The following is a 25996-nucleotide window of genomic DNA, read 5'->3' as shown; positions in this document are numbered from 1 at the left end:
CTTTGGAAATAAGTTTCAGTTGAATGATAAGGCCAGAAGCCAATGCCTAAGTTCCTAGGGTTCTCTAAATGAAACATAGATATTCCTTGCCATATTCAGGAAAGGTCCAGTTGTTCTTAAATGTTTTAATGTTTTTAATGAAATATGATGTATTTAATTCAAAACCTTTTCTGTATCTCTTAATGTAGACATATGACATTTGTTATTAATATTGTCTACTATTTTTATCAGGATCAACTGACTTTTTACAATCTTACAGCCTGAAGAAGTTATAGCAGTCATAAAGGTCAACTGAACTTGGCTATAGCTTCTACCAGGAAAATTGATTGCTAGCTATGGTCACTGTGTGCTTTTCTTCCAGGGTCCTTCAGGCATCTTTCTTACAAAGCACAGAGTGATGTGTTTTAAAAAAAATAGAAATTTCTCTGTGTAAATTTAGGGAAATGGCCTAGGGTAAGGACTCCCTATTCTGCAAAATCTTCTAGGAAAGCTGGAAATCAGTTTGAGAGAAATTAGATTTAACTAACAGCTTACATGCTATTTCACAATAATCTCCTGAATGGACCCATGGGCTAAATACAAAAGGTTATATCATAAACAAATAAGAGAAGGAAAGGAGACAGCTTTTACAACTATGGCTAAAGGGAGAATTCTTAACTAAATAAGGACAAGAGGTGAGCAGAAAAGATAATACAAACAACTCCAATCTATAAAATTGAAAACCTTTTGCACAAGTAAGAGCAACAGAGTTAAAGGAAGAAGGAAAATATTTAATTGGAGAGAAAAATCTTTGCATCAAATCTCTCTAATAAAGATCTGATACCCAAGATATAAAGGGAAATTTTTTTTATCCTTGTTGTCCTTTCTGTAACCTTTGACACTGCCCACCACCCTCTTCTCTTGGATACTCTCTTCTCTCTAGGTTTTCACGACACTGCTCTCTCCTGGTTCTCTTTCTACCTGAATGACCACTGTTTTTCAGTCTCTTTTGCTAGATCTTCATCCAGGTCATACCCACTAATTGTGTGTGTCCCTCAAGGGTCTGTCCTTTGTTCTCTTCTCTTCTCCCTCTTTATTGTCTCATGTGGTGAACTTGTCAGATCTTATGGATTCAATTACTCTTTTCTAATGTCCAACCAAGTGCCTATTAGATATCTCAAACTGATTGAGAAGACTTATATGAACCCTATATACAAATATGCAAGAATAGGAGCCACTTCCCAATAGATAAGAAGCCAAATGAAAAGAAGAAATGCAATCAGATTCTTTTAAATGCTCCAAGTCACTGAAAATGAATGAAATGCAAATTAAAGCAACTCTATACATCAGATTGGCAAAGATGACAAAAAAGGAAAATGGCAATTTTTGGTAGGGCCGTGTGAGAGAACAAATACTAATGGATGGTAGGTAAAAATGTGAATTATTCCAATCATTCTTGGAAAGAATTTGGAACTAAACTCCCAGAGTCTCTAAACCATTTTTCACAGGGGTATCCCTGTCAGGCACAAACCACAAAGAAGTCAAAGACAGAGAAAAAGGACATCCACTTAACAAAAATATTTATAGCAGCATGTTTTGTGGTCACCAAGAACTGGGAACAAAGAAGGTGTCCATCAATTAGGGAAGGGCCAAATAAAATATGATATGAAAATGTAGTAGAATGTTATTTCACTGTAAGAAATGTTGACTATGACAGATTTTGAGACACCTGGGAAGACCTTTGTGAACTGATAAAGAATGAATTAAACAGAACCAGGAGAACAATTTACATGATGACCACAATAATATAAGCTGAAACAACCCTGAAAGCCTACAGAACAGTTCAATGCAGTCAACAATCATGACTTCAAAAACTGTTGATAAAGAATTCAAACCATCTCTTGGCACAGAGAGGCTGGACCAGAGTCATAGAACAAGACATGAATTTTCAGACATGGGCAATGAGTTGCCTTGTTTTGCTCGACTAATTTTGTTATTATTTGGTCATTTTTCTGTTGTGTTTGACTCTTCATGACCACATTTGGGGTTTTCTTAGCAGATACTGGAGTGGTTTGCCATTTCCTTCTCCACTCATTTTACAGAGGAGGAAACAGAAGCAAACGCGGTTAAGTGACTTGGCCAGGGTCACACAGCTAGTTAGTATCTGAGGACAGATTTGAACCCAGCAAGATGAGTCTTCTTAACTCCAGGCCCAGTGCTCTATTCACTGTGCCATCTAGCTGCTTGACTATAATATAGCAATTTGTTATAAGAGAAGGCTTCTATGAGTCAGGGGGAGTAGGCAGTGATAGAGATGCCAAAGAGAGTATCCGTAACATTTTTAAAAACAGAAGGAAACAAAAAGAAATTTATAAGGAGACACAAACAAATAGTGCAATTCTGCTATCACTAATGTGTCGTTTTATAGAAAGGATTTCTATAACAGAGAAGAGTCTTTTCTGCTAAACTTATTATAAAAACTACATAAGAGAAATAATATGTGATATCTTAATAATTATATAACAGAAATTAACAATATATACAATTGTCTTCTGTTCCTTAGATAGTAAAATATTCGTGTTTATTAATGATTGTTAAGTTCAAAAGAAAAAAAGAAAAAAATTTAAATGGGGAAAAAAAGGATTATGCCTAATATCATCTTATGGGAAATCTAGCGCAGTTTTCCCAAGTTCTGCTCCTGGAATTGGAGAATTAAAGCTTACTTGGTTACCTGTGATTTCAAAGACTTTCACTTTGACAGCTAAATGGAATCATCCAGAGATTTTTTTTCTTTTTTTTAACTCAAGCACCTGACCCAGAGAAAATGAGAGAGCTAGGGGAGTGTAATAGAATTATGTGTGTGTTATTTTGAAGGCAATGGTGTGAAATACCCGTTTCTGCTTCTGGACAAGCTGCTCCAGCTCCTGTTCCTTTGACACCAGCTTTTGCTCCAGCTCCTGACTCTGGCACTGAAATCTCTTCACATCCTGTCCAACCAAAAAAGGCGAAAATGAAATCCAGATACAGCCTGGTGAGAGATGTCCTGAGATTCAGAGTCAAAGAATCAGTCAGAGTTGGAAGGAACATTAAAGCCCACCTAGTCACAAGATTTTATATCTGGAGCTACAAGGAGGCTCAGAGACCTAGCCCCTCAGTTTAAAGATGAGGAAACTTGTGTCAAGGAGCTTTAAATGACTTGCCCAAAGTCTACAGGTAGAAAGTGTCAGAGGAAGGATTTGAACCCAGGTCCTCTCACTCCAGGCAGCTAGGTGGCACAGTGCATAGAGTGCCAGGCCTGGAGTCAGGAAGACTCATCTTCATGAGCTCAAATCTGGCCTCAGATACTTGTTAGCTGTGTGACCCTGGGCAAGTCACTTTACTGTATTTGTTTCAGTTTCCTCATCTGTAAAATGAGCTGGGGAAGGAAATGGCAAACCACCCCATTATCTTTGCCAAGAAAGCCCTAAATGGTGTCATGAAGAGTTGGACATGACAGAAAAAGGTTAAACAACAACCTCTCACTCCACAGTCAATATTTTTGCCACCCATGGTTCAACCCCTTCACTTGGCAAATGAGGCAAATTTAATTGCTAGGGTCACACAGCTAGTAAATGGCAAAATGAAACCATACATAACAAAACATAAACCATAACAACAATTGTTGTTGCATATCTATTCTGTCTGCCTAGCACTGTGCTAGGCATTGAAGGAAATAAAAAGTGTAGCTATAACACTTCCTACTTTCATAGAATTTACATTCTCCTAAGGAAGCAAGACGCCAAAATAGTTAGCTATACAGTCTTATGTTAGAAACTCATTAGTGCATCCGAACTCAGATCTCCTGACCACTAGCTTCCACTATACCAAGCCCTCCCAGCCTGGACCCACTCTGAAGACCTTGGGCAGATGCTGTGTGTCAAATCCTCCCCTTGAAGCAGACTTGGTTCTAAGCCTAACTCCTTCACTAATTCGGTATAACCTCGACTACATCATGAAATCTAAGTCTCAGTTTCCTCATCTGACAAATGGGAATAATAATGATATCTGTCCTATGTAGCTTACAGAAGTGTGACAGGATCATAAAGTTGTTGCTAGAAGAGGTCTTCGAGATTGTCTAAGGGGCAGCTAGGAGGCGCAGTGGGTAGAACACTGGACCTGGAATCAGGAGGACCTGAGTTCAAATCCAACTTCAGACATTTGACACTAGCTGTGTGACCCTGGGTAAAATATTTAACCCCAATTGCCTCGAGAGAAATTATCTACTCCAACACCTTTACTTTACAGATTAAAACTGAGGCCCAGGGAGTTCTAATGATTTCCCCAAGATTACACAGGAAGTATCAGAGGCAGGATCTAAACTCAGGTCCTTTGACTCCAGACTCCTTTGACTACGATCTCCATTGCAGTATACTGTTCCCTGGACTCCAAACCCAGCCCATTACACTGTACCATAGTCTCCTAGCCAAATGAAATAATATATGTGAGAACACTCTCCAAAGTATATAGCACTCTACAAATACAAGGTCTTTGTTATGCATGGGCCCCTATTCTAGGGAAGAGACATAGCAGTGAGCTCCTTGAGGCTAGGCACTTTCTTTTGCCTCTTTTTGTATTGCTAGTGGTTGCACAGTGCCTGCAACATTTTGTTGTTTAGTTGTTTCTGTTGTGTCTAAGTCTTCATGGCACCATCTTGGGTTTTCTTGGCAAAGATATTGGAATGGTTTGCCATTTCCTTCTCCAGCTCATTTTACAGATGAGGAAACTGAGGCAGACAGTTAAGTGACTTGCCTGAGGTCACACAGCTAATAAGTGTCTAAATCCAGATTTGAACTCAGGTCTTCCTGACTCCAGGTCTGGGTTCTATCCACTATACCACCTACCTGCCCCATCTGGCACATATAAATACAGGCACTTAATAAATGTTTATTGGCTGACAAAATCAGGTTTGCAACCTTAGAGTCATCCTTAATACTTCCCTCTTCCTTTGCCAATCAAATCTAAACATTAGAAAACAAATCTCATTGAAAGCAATGAGCATTTATTTTTTGTCCTTGCGTTTAAAATTTTACAATGGCGTCTTGCACCTATTCAATAATTACTTAGAAATGGTTGAATTGAAATGCCAGTTCTTGTCAACTTTATTGCTACTGCAGCTATCTGGTGCAGGAGATATAGTGATGGGTCTGACATCAGGAAGACCTGAGTTCATATCCTACTTCAGACACTTTTAGTCATGTGACCCTTTCGTCAACTGTAAAATGGGGATAATAATAGTATCTAGCTCCCAGAGTTGGTGTGAGGATAAGATGAGATGAAACCTGTAAAGCATCTGGCAAACCTTAAAGCACCTTCAGAATGCTGCATATTAGCTACAATATTTCTCCCACCTGCCCCTTATTCACTCACATGGCACTTATACTAATTCAGGCCCTTAACACCTTTTGTCTGGATTATTGAAAAAGAAAAACAAACAAACAAAAAACTCCAAACTGATCTCCTTCTTCCATTCTGTCACCTCTCCAATCCATCTCACCCAGAGCTACCAAAATAATCTTCCTAAGGAACAGGTCACTCCCTAGCTTGAAAGCCCAAAATGGCTCCTTACTGCCTCCCAGATAAGATATAAAGGTTTCAGCCTGGGATTTAAAGCCCTTCGTCAACTAGATCCAACCTGCCTTTCTGGCTATTTCATATTACTGCCTTCATATAGTATTTCAGGAAAATTAGCCAACTAGTTTTTCCCTCAATTCCTTTCCATCTCCCATCCTATCGTCTCTCATGCCTGGAATGTACTTGCTCCTTACCTTTTCCCCTTAGAATAGAATCCTTATTTCATTAAAGGTTCAAGTCACATGCCACTTTCTCTGTAGTCTTTCCTGAGCCCCCAGTTATTAGAGGACTCTCTTCTTCCTTAAGATATGGAACTTTACTTCTCTGTGTAGACATTGTATCTTCTCTTTGTATCTCGTCCTATACATGGTAAACTCTTTGGAAATAAGAATTATCCTGTTTTTTGTCTTTGGTGGTGCTAGCATGTGCCTTGCACAGATAGAGTAAGTATTTGATGTTTGTTTAACTGAACTGAATTTACATCAAACCTCAATCTGTCTTTTACAATTTTCACGGATTGCTACTCATTTTGCACTCTGGGGACAAAGAGAACAACTCAGATTTTTGTTTTAAATGACAGCCCTTCAAATACTCGAAGACAGCTATCATGTCCTGGAATTCTTCTCTTCTCCAGGCTAAACATACCCATTTCCTTTAACTGACTGTCATAGGCAGGGCCTTGAGGCACCTCATCGTCATACTCTCTTTTCGACATGTTCCAGCTTGTCAATATCCTTCTAGAAAACAAGACTGGGATAGCAGACCCAACATGGAGCTGAGCTAAAAAGCAATGACATTGAACTTGGGCGGACCATTCCAGCAGCAGACACTAATGTGCACCTCCTCCCTGTCCCCCCACCCCACCCTTTTAGGACAATGTCATTGTTTGGCATTCCCATGCTATGATTTCTTATAATAGTATGTACACAGGTTTTCCCACATTTTCCCAGCCAGGACTGTGGCTGAACCACAAATTCATAGGACCATTTTTTTTCCCCTCCCTGCAAACTCCCATGCTGCTTAAAGAAATAAGGGTTCTTTTTCCTCCTGTCTTCTCCCACTTCTTCCTGGAAAATAATCTCTCAGTTCAAGGAGAAAAAAAAAAAATAAGACTACAGGAACTTGAAAGTTAGCAGCAACAAAATATGGCACCTTTCCCTACCAACCTCCCCACCTCTACTCCCCCCTCACCCCTATTCCCCCTAAATCTATGCATGCTTATTACTGATGCTGCAGAATACACATCAGTAATCTCTGCTTGCATGAAAAAAGCATAACCACTCAATCCAGTCAGTTTCACAGATAGTGTGTTAAAAAGGAAATTGAGGGAGAGAGGGAGCTGGGAGGAGTTGGGGCTGAGTACTGTCAGGCTCTGATTATCTTAAATTATACTCATTTGTACTTTAATTTCTTTCTCCTTCCAAGGCCCTTTAGTCCTTGGAAGTTTGCCTTCAGTGCACAAGGGCCTATGTTTGACCAGGCAGATAGTACACATGAGTTACAGGCAATAACCCAGTGAACCATGGTTCCACAGTGGGTCTGCTCATTTGAGATAAAAGAAGAACAATGGAGTCTGCCAATAAGGATTACCAGTCCCAGAAGATCACTCTGCAGTGTCTGACAGGCATGAGAGTGTGGGGTTTGACTATGGCTTACTCATGCAGCCAAACTGATGGTCTGGGAGCAGACAAAGTTTTCTGGCTGTGTTTTGAAGCCTAGGGGTGGGTGGGGAGTAGAGAACTGTGCTGAAATACTGGCTTGCCTTCAGTGGTGCAGTTGGCCATGACTAGTCTTTTCTCATGGAGATTTAGGTTTCTTGGTGTAGTCACCAGAAGCATGATATAAGGAAAGGGCCTTTTTTTTTTTTTAAGATATAGATTTGGAATCAGAAGGCTTGGGTTTAAATCCCAACTCTAGGATTTACTATCTGTCTGATATGAGGCAAAAATAGCAATAATACTACTCTACCACTTACAATGTGTGATAGAAGGCACGCAATAATAATAGTTATTATAATAATTATAATAATAATAATAATAATAGTCAAGAGGTCAAATGGAACGATGACCTCATCGATATAGACATTTTCTCCAATGATGCAAGTCATAACGCATTGACACCTGCCTATCCTGAGTGACCTTGTCCGTGCTCTCCCCTAAATTCAACAAAGGAGGTCCACTGAATACATCGGAGGCCGTATGTGCTTTCTCCTGACATCAAAAGCATGCTGGTGGTACACCCAGCCCATCTACCTATAATCCCTTACCACGTGACTAGTCAATCTTTTCTAATCATACTTTTCCCTGATACAATTTACTCATATTTTTCTTTGAAGTTCTCTCATCGAACCTACATTGCAACTTGTTCATACACACCAGGTTTCTCTCTCACCCTTGGGGCAAGATTTCATAATAAGAGTGATAATAATAGCAGACATTATAAAGTGCTTTAAAGTTTGCAAAGTGACCTATATGCTATATGGCATTTGAACCTAACAATAGTCTTATGGAGTATGTTAAGAATACCAAGTATTATTACCCCCATTTTACAGATGAGGAAACTGAGGTTGAAAGCTTAAGTAATTTGTTCATGGTCACACAGTAAGGCTCAAAGGAGAGATTTAAACACAGGGGTTCCTAAATTAGTGTTTCAGTCATAGTTTCCTCAGGTGCAAAAGAAAGGCTTGGACTAGATGGTTTCTAATAATCTTTCCAGATCCAAATTTTATAATTCTAGTCCAGAAAGACAATGTGGTATATTGGTAAGAAAGGTGAAACTAAAGTTAGGAAATTTGGGTTCAAATCCTGGCCTGGCCACTTACTATCTAAGTAACCCCTGGCAAGTTAATTATATATTCTGAGTCTCAGGTTCTTCATTTATTTAGGAAAAAAACAAAACAAAATAACCTGTGCTCTTACAAGATTTTGCTTAGTAACCTTTAAAGTGCTATGAAAGTATGTTATCTTTGCTCATGAAGAAACAGGTTCTTCATAGCTCAGCTCAAGTACCATTTCAGATAGTAGGCTTTTCCTGATCTCCCTCATTGCTAGTGCCCTCACCCCAGATTTACTTTGTATATTTTCATATTTACTCATATTTGTAAATGTTATAGACAAAACTGTAAGCTTCCTGAAGGCAGGGATAATTTCTTCCTTCCTTCCTTCCTTCCTTCCTTCCTTCCTTCCTTCCTTCCTTCTTCCTTCCTGTCTTTTTTCTGTCTTTCTTTCTGTCTTTGTATTCCTAGGGCCTGGTACAAAGTAGGCATTTTGAAAATGTTTGATTCATTGGCAATCTGTAAAGGATAATAACAATTTTAAATCCCTAGTTTGGTCTTCTACGCTCAGCTACTTACCTTTAAGAGAAACTGTTCCTTCTCATTTTTTATCTGCTGCTCCATTTCCTCATAGAGATGCTGAACTTCTTCATCATATGTGGCAATTTTCCTAAACAGATGGTAAAAAGGGGTTTTTGACTAAATCTATACTGAGGTTACTGTCACTTTACATATATAACATATGTGATTTGGGAGACATAACTGATTTAGAAACAGGGAACATAATTGGTGAATGTAGGAGTTTTGTTTCAGTCGAGGGGGAAGCTCAATTCTAAATCAACAAAAAAGGCACTTATTATATAGTGATGCAAATTAGATATATACTTTTTTGGGGGGAGGAGGGGTCCTACCCTGTGATTTCTATCAGTTCTGGGAATTCCCAGTGCAGCAACTCCTTCTACCAATGAAAATATGCAAATTTTTGGACAACTTGCAGTTGAGTCAATAAACATTTATTAAACACTAGCAATCGGAATGGACACATAACATGTCCCCTGGGTACTCACCATTGCACGGCAATACTTTTATTCTTTCTTTCTTTATCACAATTTTTAAAGGTGGCTTCTTCTCTCCTCAAAATATTTTAGTCACTCCCCAACATTCTCCTCCTCACTCATCACATAACCTCACCTATTTTACTAAGAAAATGAAGGCCTCTATTGAGCTTCCCCACCATGCCAGCCTTGTTCACTTGGTTCAGCCCCTAACTCTCCAGGATACTTTTCACCTCCCCTCACCTTCAGTTTCCTTTTATGTGTTCTCTCTCCCCACCCCACCCCATTAGAATTAAGCTCTCTGAGGGCAAGAACTGTCTTTCTTCAGCCAGCAGTTATATTCCCAAATATGGGAATGTATGGGGTATATGGAATGTTCAGGAGGACTAGCAACTCTGGTATGAGGGCTTGCCCAGACCTTTTCAGGGCTATTTTTCACTTTGGGTGTTCACCGGATTCACCCAACTCTTACCTATGGCTCTGAGAAACTGTAGACTTTGTACAACTCTGCCTCACTTAAATCTAATTTATATGCAAATCAAGACATCACCCATGAAGTCATTGTTCCTCTTCAAAAACACAGGGCAAACAACAATTTGTATACCCAGCAATGCCTCTCCTCCTCTCCCTTCCCTATTCCTCCTCTCCTTTCTTCTCCTCTCTCTTGTTTCAGTCTCACTGTCTCTCTGTCTGTCTCTCTTCCCACTCTTTATCTCAAAATCCCTTCATCTACATCTTTACCCACCCTCTTCTTTTTCACTATAGTCTCTAAGGAATACATAGACCTTCTCCTGTCAAGGCTAATACTTCTGTTTGGAGTTTGCCTATTTGATCATTCTTTCTCTCCCTTCTCTAATCTTCAGTCTCTCCCTTCTACTTGCTTCTTCCCAGCTGCTTGCAAACATGCTCAGGTTTCTTCCATTATGAAAATTAGTACAATAATCTTCACTTGCCCCTGCCTACCCTTTTATTATCCTTTATCTCTATACCTTCTCTCTACCATGTTTCTAGAAAGAATTCTCTACTATTCCTGCCTTCACTTCCCCAACAGCCACTTATTTCTCCATGTTAGAAACAAGTTTATGAACCCACCACTTGACTACACTCTCCAAGGTTACTAACAATCTCTTACATGCTAACACCAATGACCTTTTCTCAGTCTTCATCCAACTTGACTCCTGTGCAGCTTTTGATACTGCTGACCATGATCTTCAATGTTCTAGCCTTTCTTGGCCTCCTAGATATGGTCTCTACTGAATCCACTTTTACCCATCTGATTCTTTTCAGCCTCCTTTTGGGCATCGTAATTAATCTCTCATGTTCTAAGAAAGGCTCCATCCTGGGTTATCATGTTTTTCTCTCTGGATTTTCTCCTTGGTGATCTTATAAACTGCCATAAGTACAATGATCATTTCTACAGAGATGGGGGAAAGGAAGGAGAATAAGCATTTATAAAGCCCCTACAATGTGACAGGTACTTTGCAAAGTGCTTTTTACAAACATTGTTTCATTTGATTCTCTATAACAACCCTGCAAAGTAGGTCCTATCATTATCCCCATTTTACAGTTGAGAAAATTGAGGCAAATAGAGGTTAAGTGACTTGTGTAAGGAATCACAGCTAGTAAGTGTCTGAGGCTAGATTTGAACTCAGGACTTCCTGTTCTTGGTTTAGCTCTTTATCTACTGCACTACCACCTGCCTCTCAGATGGCATATGTGTGTATGTGTATATGTATGTATGTAAATATATATATATATATATATATGTATATATGTATATGTATACACACATATGGAGAGAGATCTATATATCTATTTCTATCTCTGTATCTCTCTATTTCTACACTTGTTCTTCTTCTAAACATGCCCATTTCCACCAAGAGTACCAGAGCCCTCAAAGTGACCCAGGGTTGGAACACTGGAAGTATCTCTGACTCCTCCCTCATCCACCACATCTAATCAGTTGCCAAATCTTGATTCTACCTCTACAAAATCTCTTCCTTCAGTTTTTTTTCTCTCCGAACATAGTTCAGCCTTCTTCCACTTCTCACCTAGGTTGTTGCTATTACTCTTTCCCTTCCCATATACTAATAAAATAATCTTCCCAAGACATATATCTGATCACACTGTTCTCCTGCTCAAAAAAACTTCAGTGACTACCTTTTACCTTTAAGATAAAGTACATACACTCCTCAGCATGACCATCTAAAATCTTCCTTACTCTGGCTCCAACTGCTTTTTCTAATGCTATTTCAAATTACTTCTTTCTTCAAAATTTATGTACCAGACAAACTGCTAGACAAACTGATTTCCCAGAAATCAACATTCCATCACTTGCCTCCAGGTGGTTACACTTAGTTCCAGAACCCCCATCATGCATTTGTCCTCATCTCTGCCCCGTGGGATATTTATCTTTCTTTAAGTTTGGGCTCAGGTACCACTGCCACTGGAAAGCTCTCTCTAATCCCCTCCTATTTAAATAGAACTAATTCTTGTCCTCAAATTACTTGTAATATGCCCTTTGGTTGATTGTTAAGTCAATAAGAGTTTCATTTCCACATTTTTATTCTCAGCTTCTAGTACAGTGCCTTGCTCATAGTATACATTTAATAAGTGTTGAACTGAATTGTTTTCAGTCTAGCAATGTAGGATTCAGAATTAGTAAACAAATATTTGAAGATTTTAAAAAAGGAAAGATACAGTTTTTGCTTTATAAGATCAAAGCTTTTATCTAGGCACTGGAGATACAAAAACAAACATAGTCTCTGCTCTCAAAGAGCTTACATTTTACTGAGGTGATACAATATATTAAAAAAAATAAGTACAGAAAAAAGTAGTTTCTTCTTTTTTCCCTTTGTTCAAAATTTGTTTACATTTAACTAGATAATTCTAAACTGGGCATGAAAGCTATTTTCAGGGTAAATGGAAAGAAAATAACAGATGATGAGCCCAAGTCTCACAGAAGTAGACAAATTTTACTTGATGTTAATAAACATTTCAAAATATACCAATTTTTCCAAGTATTACAATCACTGTTCAAATCAAATAATAGTCCAAGTACTCTTTGAAGTGCATTTATTAAAACTCTAATGTTAGTGTGATATTGTTGGATGAACATAACTAGTTATCTTTCTAAGTCTTTGAAACACATCAAAGACACAAACGGGCGTCTTTGAAGAAGTTAAAGCATTTTTGGTTGAACATTCAGCACAAAAGATATCAACACATTGTTTACAATGATGCCATCTCACTGTGACTGAAAAGCCTTTCCCACAGGCCATACATTTCTCTACCTCATTATCATCAGCCCATTTTCTATTTCAAGAGGGAAAGAGCACTAATAATTATGAGATTCTAGAACCTGACCTTTGAAGGAAACTAAAGATTTCACAAAGTATACATGAGGACTGAGTGCACTCCAGATATGGGGATTTCAGCTGTGAAAAGGCATGAGAACAAGAGATAGAATGTTGTATGCACAGGGGACAACTATCAATCCAGGTAACACAAAGTACATAAAGGAAAGCAGTATAATAAAATGGGAAAGGTAGTTAGGAACCAGATTTTGGAGGGCTTTAAGCACCAAGCCAAGGATTTTGTATTTTAACTTAGAAGTAATAGGAGATCATTGAAGACTTTGGAGTAAAAGTATATGTGTTTTCACATAAGTTTGGCAGCTGCATAGAGGATGTACTCTGGAAGAGGGGCAGAGGAAAAAAGAAAAGTAATTTCTTCTCGAAAGCTGGTTTCTTCCTCCATGGCTGGCTTTCTTCTCATCTGTCAGAGAAGACTCTCTTCTCACAACTTGCTCCTGCTTTTTATGGTCACCAGGGGACATGGATAATTCTGTAGCCAATCAATTGCTAGCCCCATACAGTGGTATTGGAAGCACTTGGGAAAAGCAAAATTTTCATTTTGAAACAGAATTAGTCATGTGTATATGCTTCTGCTGCTACTAGAGTAATTCAGAACATAGGACCTTGACCAGATAAAACTGGATCAAGATAGCACCCACATCTTTAATTAGTTTTCTGTCAGGTGAGTGCAGGATTTCATGCTTTTTGCATGTGTTTCTATTTTTCATGTTTTTAATTCTTTGGTTTTTAAGAAACGATATTCAAGGAGACATTCAAAAAGTTGTAGCTCTTAAAAAGCATGCTTCAATAACTGTAACAGATACTGCAGCAGCTGTTGGTATGGAGAAGTAAAGCCTTTTAATGATCTTTCAAGCTACAATAAAGTAGAATAAGCCAAAGAAAAGTATGATAGGCAGCAAGAGCAATGACAAGAACTGAATAACTGTGACTTAGGAGAATCTAATTAATCCTCAGCAAACAACAATCTTCAGAGAGACCCAGCAGCTGGAAAGGGTGCTATTATTCCTTCATAGTGTTGCATTAGCTTCTTAAAGTTAGGATAAAATAAAGTCAAAATGGGTTCATGATTTAGATATAAAGGCTGATACCATAAGCAAACTGAGAGAGCAAGGAATAGTTTCCTATCAGATTTATGGAGAACTCCAAACAGGAGATAGAGAACATTACAAAATGCAAAATGGATAACTTTGATTACATTAAACTGAAAAGTTTTTGCAGAAATAAAGCCAATGCAACCAACATTAGAAGGAAAGTAGAAAATTGGGAAAGAATTTTTACAACCAGTATCTCTGATAAGGGCCTCATTTCCAAAATATATAGGGAATTAAGTCAAATTTATAAGAATACAAGCCATTCCTCAATAGATAAATGGTCAAAGGATATGAACAGGCAGTTCTCAGATGAAGAAATTAAAGCCATCTACAGTCACATGAATATGTGCTCTAAATCACTGTTGATTAGAGAAATGCAAATCAGAACAACTCTGAGGTACCACATCACACCTATCAGATTGGCCAACATGACGAAACAGGAAAATGATCAATGTTGGAGAAGATGTGGGAAAATTGGAACACTAATGCATTGTTGATGGAGTTGTGAAATGATCCAACCATTTTGGAGAGCAATTTGGAACTATGCCCAAAGGACTATAAAAACGTGTATACCCTTTGACCCAGCAAAAGCACTTCTAGGGCTGTATCTCAAAGACGTCATGAAAATGGGAAAAGGACCCACATGTACAAAAAAAAATTTCTAGCAGCTCTTTCTGTGGTAGCAAAGAGTTGGAAATTGAGAGGATGGCCATCAATTGGGGAATGGCTGAACAAGTTGTGATATATGAATGTAATGGAATACTATTGTGCTATAAGAAATGATGAGCAGGCAGACTTCAGAAAAACCTGGAGAGACTTGTATGAACTGATGCTGAGTGAAGTGAGCAGAACCAGAAGAATGTTGTACACAGTAACAACCATGTTGTGCGATGACTAATATTGATAGACTTAGCCCTTCTCAGCAATGCAAGGATCTAAGACATCTCCAAAAGCCTCATGATGGAGAATGCTATCCACATCCAAAGAAAGAATTATGGGGTTTGAATGCGGATCGAAGCATAGTATTTGCTCTTTTTTTCTTCCGTTGTGTTTTGTTTCCACTTTCTGGTGGTTGTGATTCTTACAACATCACTAATGTGAAAATATGTTTAATAGGAATGTACACGTATAGCCTATATCAGATTGCACACCATCTTAGGGAAGAATGTGGGAAGGGAGGGGGAGAAAAATTTAAAACTTAAAAGCTTATAGAAGTGAATGTTGATAAATCAAAATAAATTAATAAAAAAAGTTAGGATCACAAGAAAAATAGGGAAAGAGAGAGGGAAACCCACTATAAACCTTTGTTATGAAGAAAGAAGTGATTATCATAGTCAAGACAACAGAAAGACTGGAGTACTTAAGATGTTTAAAAAGGTAATAAATATTCAATGACACAAATCTTCATCAGTAGTACAGTGCTTTGTAAGTAGTATGTGCTTAATAAAGGTTTACTGATTTGAAGAGCTGAATGGAACACCGCCAATCTGACTTGTCCCATATTTTGTGTGGTCCATCTATGTGGCCTGATTCTAGTTCAGCTCCTCAGAAGACATGAGGTGTTATTTCAACTTGTTGAGTATGACTGTGTGTGCTTATATTTCCCTGGTTCTATCACCCCAAGGAAGTGGGGGGATCCTAAATAATCAGAAGAGGAGGAAGAGAAGAAAACATAAAAGATCTGAGGAGGGAGTGGAAGGAGGATGCTCTAAGTTGTCTCTCAAGCCCAATACCTTGGAGGTAGCCACGGCTATGGAACAATCAACTGGGTGCTACTACCAGATGATAGAGAGAATCTCTGTCTTTTTCTACTTGTCTCCACCAAGTCCATAAGCTGAATGTAATGCTATCTTATCTATTGTTGTTATTTATTCTTCTGTTCTCAAAGAGGAACAATGACATCACATGGGTGATGTCTTGAGTTTTGCATTAATTGGATTTAAGTGAGAAAGAGCTATGCATAGTCATCAGCCTCAAGGTAGCAAGACAGAAGTCAAGACAACTGGCAATGGGCCAGCTATCTTATCTAGAGAATGATTTTAAAACATTCTAGGATGCTTAGATGGAAGGCACAACAGAAAGACTGATGTATCTGTTCAGATAGAAGGCACAGAGAGAAATTGAGGTAGGATACTCACTTTTTCAGGGCACATTCCAGTTCATCCTTCTCCTTGTGGGCCTCCTGTAGCTGGCAGAATATTCTGGAGAGAAACTCTTCAAAGTTGGACAGCAAGTGAGGCTCATGCTTTTTTAGCTGCTCCCAAAGTTGCTTAACATCACTTTCACTGTTTTGTTTTTTTTTAAAAAAGGGGGGGGTTGAAGAATAATGTGATTATTGGGGTAATAGGTAAAGTCAAATCAATGAGGGCTATGGAGTTACTTCTGGGCCTAGCAACCAGCACCAATCTATTAATTCCCCAAAGTATCTCAGGACAATAGTTCCCAATACATAAAAGACGGAGAAGAGATTCCACACGTGTTTAGAGATGAGGGTTATGAAGCTTGGAAGAGAGAGCTCATCACTCCCACTCCTGGAAAAGGTTGGCATTTGATACTGAAAGTTAAAGGCAAACAGCTAGAAGAAAAGAAATCGCTCCTCCTTGCCCACCTCCCCAGTGGGAATTAGTGCAAAGGAGTGTGATTAACAGTAGAGAAGGGAAAAAACAAAGAAAGTTGAGACATATATAAAGGTACAAAGAGAGCCAGAAGAGATGAAAAATTTAATTGTATTTATTTGTTTCAAGGAAGAATTCCATGTGGGTGGGGAGGAGGGAATCATTGAGAAGTGTCAAAGTGTCAGTGTTATAACACATGTGCATTAGTAAAGCAGAAGGGAGCCCTGGAGGTATCAGAAGTCCTTAAGGATGAAATTCTGAAAACACAAAAGGAAATTTCTGATATGGGACGGAAAGGGCAGTTCTCCAAAATGACCAATGTCGATGACCAGAGAGGTCAAAAAACAAACTTCAGTATTTAAAAAAAGATATGTAGAGAAGATGGAGGCAAGAACAGATAAAGGAGGATGAACATAAATGCATGAGGCGGTCTTATACAAATAGGGTCAGAAATGCTAAAGTTCAGAATGTGCTTAAGCTAGCAAAGAAATCTAAGAATGACAAAGGTTTTTAAGCTCTACAGCAGGGGGTCCTGGAAGAAGAGATTGGCTTACTGCTAGGGAAGGATGAGACAACAAATTAAACGAGAGAGAAGGAAAGGATGAGACAATGATAAGAGGAAAACAGAGAAAAAAGGGATAAAACAGGACTATTTTTTTTTTGTCAGTTCTCTCTGACAAGGTAAATGATGTTAGGACTGGGAAGGCCAGAATAAAATGGTAACAGGGAACATCTAGTAATACTTGATGAGTTTAAGCTACCTGGCCCAAATAACATTCATTCCTGATTTTCTCATTAGTGACATGTAAAATATTTCTATTATCTCTCTCCCTGGGCCTTTATAGTCCAGAACATACATGACTATTGGAAAGATCTATAATTTGTACACTGTAGGAACTCTCTCCACCCATACATATCTTATGCATGTCAATGTGACTATGTATTATTAATTAGCTAGGGTATCTCAACCTTCATGGTAAGAAAAATATTTTGCCCATGGTTCCACTAAAGACTTCTGCCTCCCATGTGACATAGATCATCCATACGCCTTACATGTACTTTTCCTTAATTATACTTACATCCACTGGGTCTACTAACTTTCTCCTGAACACTTTCTTTTTCCCCTTTGTAGACTATGGATAGAGTTGGATGGTAGGGAAGATGATTAGAGAATTCTGCCTCTAAAGAGGCTTTGATTCTAATCTGTGCACTAGAATTAGTCTGAGGAGGTCAGTGGAAAGATCCAGTGGGAATTCAGTCACCAGCTTTTGTGCAATCTGGGGGCACCTATCTCCACATGCTGCCTTAATTCTCATGCTACCCATGTTCTGTAACGGGAGTTCACCCTAAAGCAGTGGTTCTTAGCCTGGGGTCCATTTTGATAAGTGCATTTTGATATAACTGGCTTCCTTTTTAGTCTCATGTATTTTATTTTATGCATTTAAAAATGTCATTCTGAGAAAGGGCCCACAGGTTTTACCAGACTACCAAAAAGGTCCACAATACATAAGAGTTTAAGAACCTCTGCCATAAAGGGACCTGAAACTCTCACAGTGTTTGTACTTAGAGGCCTCAGATCAAACTCATCAAATTCATATACCCTGACCCAATGGTGTTTCCCCTTAGTCTGAATAGCCATGCTACTCACCAATCACTCTCTTGCCCTAACTCACATCACAAATCACTCTAAGTCCACCACACCATTTTCTGTGTTCTTCACACTCCACTCCAGACCCACTCCATCACAAGCACCCAGGGGTGAGCCTCCAAACATACCTGCTCCAACCAGCATCAATGGAATATTCTCAAGCTCCTTTAAATGCCTGTGATTAGCTAATTACTGCAAATAACTGCAGGCAGTCTTCGACTAAGGTATACCACTGTTGCCCTCTCAGCATCAATCATACCACACTATAAGCCTGTTTTCCTATTCATTCATTCATTCATTCATAGTACCAATTATGTACAATATTAACCACTAGTCAGAAAGATGAATAAATAGCACAGTAACTGTCCTCAAGGAAATAAAACATATAAACAGATATATAAGATGAATTAGGATATGAAAAGCACAGAATGCTATGAAATTCGATGAAGGAGAAATCACTAGCTACTTAGGGAAAGGGAGAAATAAAGACATCTTCATGGAGGAGACAAAATTTGAGACGACCTTGAAGGATTTCTGTTCTTGATGGAGATGGGGATAGCTAGTCACCAGTGTCTATAGATTGACTTTTCATTGACCTTCCCTATAGCTTTCTCTTAACTGAGACAAACCCTTTGGGTGGTGTTTTTCTTCCAGTCCTCTGGCATCAGGACCCAGAGAAACACTTCAGGATTTCTACCTTGCAAGTGTACAGGTAGGCAACTACCAGGACAGCTTGGGAATGTTCCTTCTTTCCAAGAAAACCTCTCCATCAGTAGATGTGTGAAAGCAGGGAGGCAAAAGCTATTTCCCTTAACCCTCACAGAAGCATCAGCTTCCATCCTATTTGAAGTTGCCTGTAGGTAGCTTGTAAAAAAGGACTTAGATACCTAAGTCACTGTATCCTAAAACATCCCTTATAATGTATCTGCAGAGCTTAATGAATTCATAGGATGGAGAAAAAGAGAGTCAGCTGAGATATTTTTGTGGCAGAGTAGTGTAACTCTGAGGAATCTGGTTACCTGAGTGGGCTGTTCCTATGCATCTCTGCTTGTGTCCCACTGTGTTTGTTATGTGTATCCCTAGGGAAAGTCTCATGTGCCAAGTTCTAACCATAAGCTGCCTGAGGTATTAAGGTCATAGAACCGAGCAAAAGGCTGGGCAATGACTGCTCTTTTGCAAGACCAACACAGATCTGCACCCAGGATCTGCCCAAGGGCAGCCTCCTCCGTGTTCTCTCAGGTGTTTCTGTGACAGAGGTTAAAGTATCCTCTCTGGAGAAGTCTTCAAAGAAAAGCAGTGCTCTGTCACTAGGATTTGGCCCCATTTTTGCTAAGAAGCTGATTTAGGTGACAAATTTTCTGAATGCTCCCTCCCTGTGGCTGCCAGCTGCTATCTTCTCCTAAGACCCATCCATTCTTGCAGCTGAGCTATTACTGCAACAATCACAGCCATAAAATTCTCTTGCAGAATTCTGCTCATCGTCTGGTACACAGTTTCACTGGCCTCTCTTGACCCTGGTACAACCCTGCAAGTCATCTTCTAAAGATCATTAAGCCACAAACACTCTATCTGGGCTGACAAACTGTGTACTAGTTCCACTGATATGCCCCCTCACACCCTAATCTAGCCATCTGCATCTCCTTCTACGATTACCCTTTTCCCCAAGCTCTGAAAGTGTCAGCCCTTATCTGCAGGGTCCTCCCACTTAGACAAGATATTGAACCTGATACAGTAGATACAGGACCTAAAAACAATAAGAAGATAAAGATTATACATAATTTATTTTAGGGTAAGACCAGTTTCTATTATTCCCAACCTAATGCTTAATTTCATTTTTTCTCTTGATCAAGAGAACTTTATGGAAGAAATGGAGTGTGTCTAGAGCTGTGTGTTTGGTTTGAAAGCCTGGATACCTAAAAAGATTGGTCTGCCAACCGATAAATAACTGATACAAATTAAAATAACCGATATAAATAACTAGCTTATAGATTATGCCTAGCCTAATTTTCTGCCTCAATATGCTATGAAAAAGGTCCAGGTTTTTCACACTGCTCCTTTCTAGTTAAATGAGCCTGGACAAGTCAATTCTCTGGGCCAATTTCTTCATTTGCAATGAGAAAATTTTCTTAAACATTTACTTTGATTTTTAAGCCATTCAAATTATGATCAAATATACCAGACAACAAACCCAAGTGGTTTTCTGTGATTACTGAATGCACAGAGAGATAAAAGAAGAGGGGAGCCTATTTCTTAAAGAAATGGGAGACTTTTTTTCCTCAGAAAAGCTGGGCCAAGCACAATTATACCGAGAGTCTTACGGGCTTCATATATGCATTGCAGAAGTACTGGAGACCAATGAAGATATTTTCTCAGGTAGTGAGATGGTAAGGAAAAAAGAGACTGAAAAAATGCTTCATGCTGACAGCACTGTGTCTCTTGTGGCTACTGTCAGTGTGGCCAGGTATGAAAGGAAAGCCTGGTCTCAGGGGGTGAGGAGGGACTAAAGCAGAAAGGGGAATGAGGACTTCAGGTAGGTACTACTGGTCTGAGCTAAAGGCCTAGCTGCATGTAGTGTATAGAAATAAGAACCAATGGTTGTGAAACTGATAGAATAACAGGCCCTGGGAAAGAAAAAGTTAGGGAGAGGTTGATCCCAATAAATTCTTACTAAAAATGAATAGGAATGGACAAGATTTTTTTTTCTGTGAAGAAAAAGGGTGGGGGTTTCTGTACTATCAGGAAAAAGATGGAGGTAGCAGCTAGGTGATGTAGTAGATAGAATGCTGGGCCTGGATTCAGGAAGACTTGAGTTCAAATCTGACCTCAGATAGCTACCAGCTGTGTGATCCTGGGCAAGTCACTTAAATGCTGTTTGTCTCAGTTTCCTCAACTGTAAAATGGGGGTATTAATAGCACCTTCCTCCCAGAGTTGTTTTGAGGATTAAATAAGATAATATTTGCAAAATGCACTTAGTGCATCATAGGGCACACAGTAGGCATTATATTGCTTATTCTCTTTCCTTCTCTCCCTAGTAGAAAGAATACCAGCTGTGGAGCTGGAGAACCTGGGTTTGAATCTCAGCTTTACTGGTTAAGGTCTGCATGACCCTGAAAAATCCTTTTATTTGCATAGATCTCAACTTCCTCCTCCATAAAATAAAGAAGGTTGGAACGGACCACCTCTATGTGCCCTTTCAATTTTAAATCGTATTATTCAATGAGAAGGTCAAGGTATGGAGATGGAGAAGGTTACTTATGTAGCACCCCTTCAGGATCACGCAGTCAACTTATGCTCACTCTTGTGGGTTGAATCCCAAGAGCACAGCATCTATTTTGGGTTCAATGTATAAATCTATGGAACTGTACTCTTAACACTATAGTTAACAATCAGCCCACCCCAGGTCCCAACACCAATGATACAGGGGCCCAAAGCGGTTGCCGCTGCCTCAGAGGACTTACTCTTCTAAAATTTTCTGCGCTCCGAGTTTATCCATCAGTATGTGGAATTGGTCTTCCTCGTGTTCATTCCTGTTGTCAATCACCTCTTCACACCTGGATTGATAGATTTTCTCCTCCTGGGGCTGGGCCCCCTGTTCATCAGATTTATAGTTATTTTGGCTAAAGAAGAAATGACCTAGGGATCAAAGTAAATAGAACAATTTAAAAATTGTAAGGGAGTTTCTCCCTCCTCCTCATCTCAGTTGATGTACTGACTGTAGAGATGTATCTATGCCCTTTTCTTGTTAGGAAGTGCAAACACCTCTTCAATTCATTCAAGATGGAAATGACTCAGTTGGCAAACAAATTAGCTGTGCTTCTAAATGCTTTATCTAAACCTTGAAACAGTGGAGACGTTGTAAAATGGGAGTTGATTATTAAAGAGACCTCTGTAGGGAGGGGGGAAGGGGGGAGATTTCTCTATCTCCCTATCCCCTCCCTGTATCAGCTATATGGCTTCAAAGATGAGTTACTGGACAAGTAGGAGACATTGCATCCAGTAGGGAATAGAAGCACACTCTAGACACGTGGGGATACACAGACAATCAAGAAGTTAGTCTCTGGCAGCACAAAATAGAGTGAGACTATGGAGGGGAGTTGACAATGCGAACCTAGCCAAGGAACCCACCCAACAAAGATGGTGTACCCAAAGCAAGCTGCGCGAAGATTTTTATGATGAGAGAAGGGAGTTCCAGGCTTTGCAGCACCAGGAGATGTGAGTGGCCTATGTCACACATGTAAAATATATGCGTCTCACTGCATTTCTGCTCTTAAGTTTGAACCCACTGCTTCCATGGATACTATGTGTATTTGTGGGATAGTGCACCCCAAATCTGTGGGGAAAATGTTTTGTAATTACAATTATTCCTATGTCTCTCGAGTAAATGACTTTGCTAAGTAAGAGGTAATTAAGTCTACGGGCTGATTGTTAACTATAGTGTTAAGAGTACAGTTCTGTAGATTTATACATTGAACCCAAAATAGATGGTGTCCTCTGGGGATTCAACCCACAGGTATGATTGTTAGGTGAGGGAGTGATGCTGAAGGACTGCTACATAATATTTCACCTCCAGAGTGTTTCCGATTTGTCTAGTTACTAGTAGTCCTTTGTAGGCTGGAGTAGGAATAAAAGAATAGATCAAAGTCAGAATTTAAGTACCATATTTCAAATGTCTTGTCCCTTTCTCTTTATTACTTCTATCTGAAAGACACTTTTGCTACAGTGGAGATACAATGCATTCTAATGATAATAAGAATAGCAGCATCTCATATATATGTAACACCTTGAGGTTGCAAGAAGTTTTATGAGGAAAACCTCATAACAACCCTGTGGGGTAGATAAAAGAAGTGCTAACATCACCACTTGAAAGATACTGAGGAAGCTTGCAGATATTAAGTAGCCTGCCCACATTCCTACAATTAGGAACTAACTGTCAGAGCTTGGACCCACAGAATCACAGTATTAGAGTCAGAAGAAACATTACAAGCTATTGAGTCTTGGCTTCAGCTAAACAAAAAGCCCTCTATAATATACTTGACAAATGGTCATTCTATTTGGCAAAAGAACTCTAGTGAAGGCGAATGCTCTATTGCCCATTCCACTTTTGGAGAGCTCCAATAGCCTGGGTTTTGTTGTTGTTGTTGTTTTTGTTTGTTGTTTTGTTTTGTTTTGAAAACTACATCTTCTGATTTGAGTCCATTTCTCCTTTTTGAAAAAACCCAATTTTATTTTAATTTCCAAATTCTCTCCCTCCACCTGCTTCTCTCTCATCCATTGAAAAGGCAAGAAAAACGAGACCCGTTACAAATATGTATAGTCATGCGAAACAAATTTCTGGCTTAGCCATGTCAAGAAAGAAAGGAAAGAAAGAAAGAAAGAAAGAAAGAAAGAAAGAAAGAAAGAAAGAAAGAAAGAAAGAAAGAAAGAAAGAAAGAAAGAAAGAAAGAAAGAAAGAAAGAAAGAAAGGAAGGAAGGAAGAAAGAAAAAGAAAGGAAGGAAGGAAGAAAAAAGAAAGAGAAGAAAACATGCTTCAATCAGCATTATGAGTCTGTCACTTCTCTAACTGGAGGTGGATAGCATGTTTCATCATGAGTCATTTGGAATTTTGCTTGGTCATTGTGTTGATCAGAGTTACTAAGTCTTTCAGAGTTGATTATCTAACAATATTGCCATTACTATATAAATTGTTCTCTTGGTTCTGCTCACTTCACTTTGCATCATTTCATACAAGTCTTCCTAGGTTTTTCCAAAACAATCCCTTTCATCATTTCTTATAGCACAGTAGTATTCCACTGCAACCACATATACCACAACTTGTTCAGCCATCATCATTTGATGAGCATCCCCTTGGTTTCCAATGTTTTGCTACAACAAAAAGAGCTGCTATAAATATTTTTGCACCAAGAGTCCTTTTCCCTTTCTTTATTTTCCTTAGGATATATACCTAGTACCAGTAATACAAGGTCAAAGGGTATGAGCAGCTTAATATATTTTTGGGCATAGTTCCAAATTGCTTTCCAGAATCGTTAGACTAGTTCACAGCTCCACCAACAGTGTATCGATGTACCTGTTTTTCCATAGCTCCTCTAGCACTGGTCACTTTCCTTTTTGCTGTCTTAGCCAATCAGATGAATGTGAGGTGGTACATCTCAGAGTTTTATGAAATTTGCATTTCTCTAATTATTAGTGATTTAGGGCATGTTTTCATATGACTATTGATGGTTTGATTTCTTCCTCTGAAAATTGCCTATTCATATCCTTCGGTCATTTGTCATATGGGGATTAAAAGTCCATTATTCCTAATACATGCATGTTACCTCCTCTCACAGAGATTATAATATGATATGGGAGATAAGACATATCCATGATAACACATATTAATTCTATCTGTAATGCAAGGCAGAACATGATACTACTATAAGAAAGATATAAGGTGCTGTGTAGTTGCTTAAGAAAGAAAAAAAATAATTTTAGTAATGATGATGATAATGATAAACATGTATATAGTGCCTACTATGGGCCAGCATTGTGCTAAGCCCTTTACAAATTATATCTCATTTGATCCTCACAACAACCCTGGGAGGTAGGGGCTGTTAATATCCCTATTTTACAGATAAGACAATGAGGGAAACTGAAGTTAAGAGACTTGTCCGGGGTCACACAGCTAGTAAGTCATCTGAAGCTGGATTTGAATTCAAGACTTACTGACTCCAGGCACAGCACTGCCACCTGGCTGCCCCAACATTTATTTTTGCATTTGTCCCGTGGACTTTGGGGCAGGGGAAAGAATTCTGACCTGGCAGTGAGAAAGTCTGGGTTTCAGACTGACACTGACTATCTATTTAAATGTGGACAAATTATTCAGCCTTTCTAGGCTTCAGTTTCTTCCTCTGTAAATTGAGGGATATAGACAGATTATGTCTAAGGTTCTTTCAAGCTTTTGATATCCTGTGACTCTTTAGATAACTATATTCAGTTACATATGGTGAGGTGATCACTCCTATACACTCTGCCCAATGTTTGCTTTTTATTATTTTATTTAATTAATTAATTTATTTGATTATTTATTTATTTTTAGGCAATTGGGATTAAGTGATTTGCCCAGGGTCACAAAGCTAGTAAGTGTCAAGTGTTTGGTTTGAGGCCAGATTTGAACTCAGGTCCTCCTGACTTCAGGGCTGGTGTGCTATCCACTGCACCACCTAGCTGCCCCTACATTCTGCCCAATGGTCTGGAATCACGGGAATTTGCCCATCCTGTTTGGTATACATTGTACCATTCTGACTTTTGTGGATCAGATCTGCTTTGTGGATTTTCTGTGCATGTTAAGTCTCTCACTCTAAGAATCCCTTAACCATACAAATCCCTAGAACTCACTCCAATCTTTCTGTCATGGTCTTGGTTCTAAAAAACAACTCTCCTTTAACAGTGTATTTTTACAATAACAACAACAAAAAAGTAGAATTAAAATCAGAAGGCCTATACTTGCCTATACTTGCTTTGACCTTATTAGTTCTAAGGCTGTGGGCAAATCATTTAAACCTTCTGAGACCCAGTTTCTTCATCTGTAAAACAGCAATGATAAAAATTCATCGTACTCACTTCATAAGGTTGAGAGGAAAATGTCGCATCAACTTGAAAGTATAAAGTATTAATTAAATATGTTATTGTTAGTTGTAAAATGATGATTGCTGTTCAGTCACATCCAATTCTTTGTAACCCAGTTAGGAGTTTCTTGGAAGAGATACTGGAGTGGTTTGCATTTCTCTCTACAACTCATTTTACAGATGAGGAAACTGAGGCAAATATGGTTAAGTGACTTGCCCAGGGTCACACAGCTAGTGTTGTGG

General features: G+C 38.9%; 1 protein-coding gene across 6 annotated transcripts in view; it reads right to left on the bottom strand.

Annotated features, from left to right (window-relative positions):
* CRACR2A (calcium release activated channel regulator 2A) overlaps positions 1-25996 on the bottom strand; it is a 228984-nt gene that overhangs the window by 95163 nt on the left and 107825 nt on the right. For 5 of the 6 annotated variants that reach the window (XM_078155925.1, XM_078155927.1, XM_021001581.2 and 2 more), the window contains 4 exons: positions 21608-21782; positions 16024-16170; positions 8942-9032; positions 2871-2966 (listed from right to left, as the gene is read on the bottom strand). In XM_078155925.1, coding sequence (XP_078012051.1) covers positions 2871-2966; positions 8942-9032; positions 16024-16170; positions 21608-21782 — 509 coding nt within the window. The remainder of the gene's footprint in view (positions 1-2870; positions 2967-8941; positions 9033-16023; positions 16171-21607; positions 21783-25996) is intronic. The other variant, XM_078155934.1, reaches the window with a different exon arrangement.

Source organism: Phascolarctos cinereus, unplaced genomic scaffold (genome assembly GCF_003287225.1).
Source record: "Phascolarctos cinereus isolate Bilbo 61053 unplaced genomic scaffold, phaCin_HiC Scaffold_1;HRSCAF=81, whole genome shotgun sequence".
NCBI lineage: Eukaryota > Metazoa > Chordata > Mammalia > Diprotodontia > Phascolarctidae > Phascolarctos > Phascolarctos cinereus.
The sequence above is the reverse complement of the archived record's forward strand: the minus strand, read 5'-3'. Positions and strand labels throughout refer to the sequence as shown.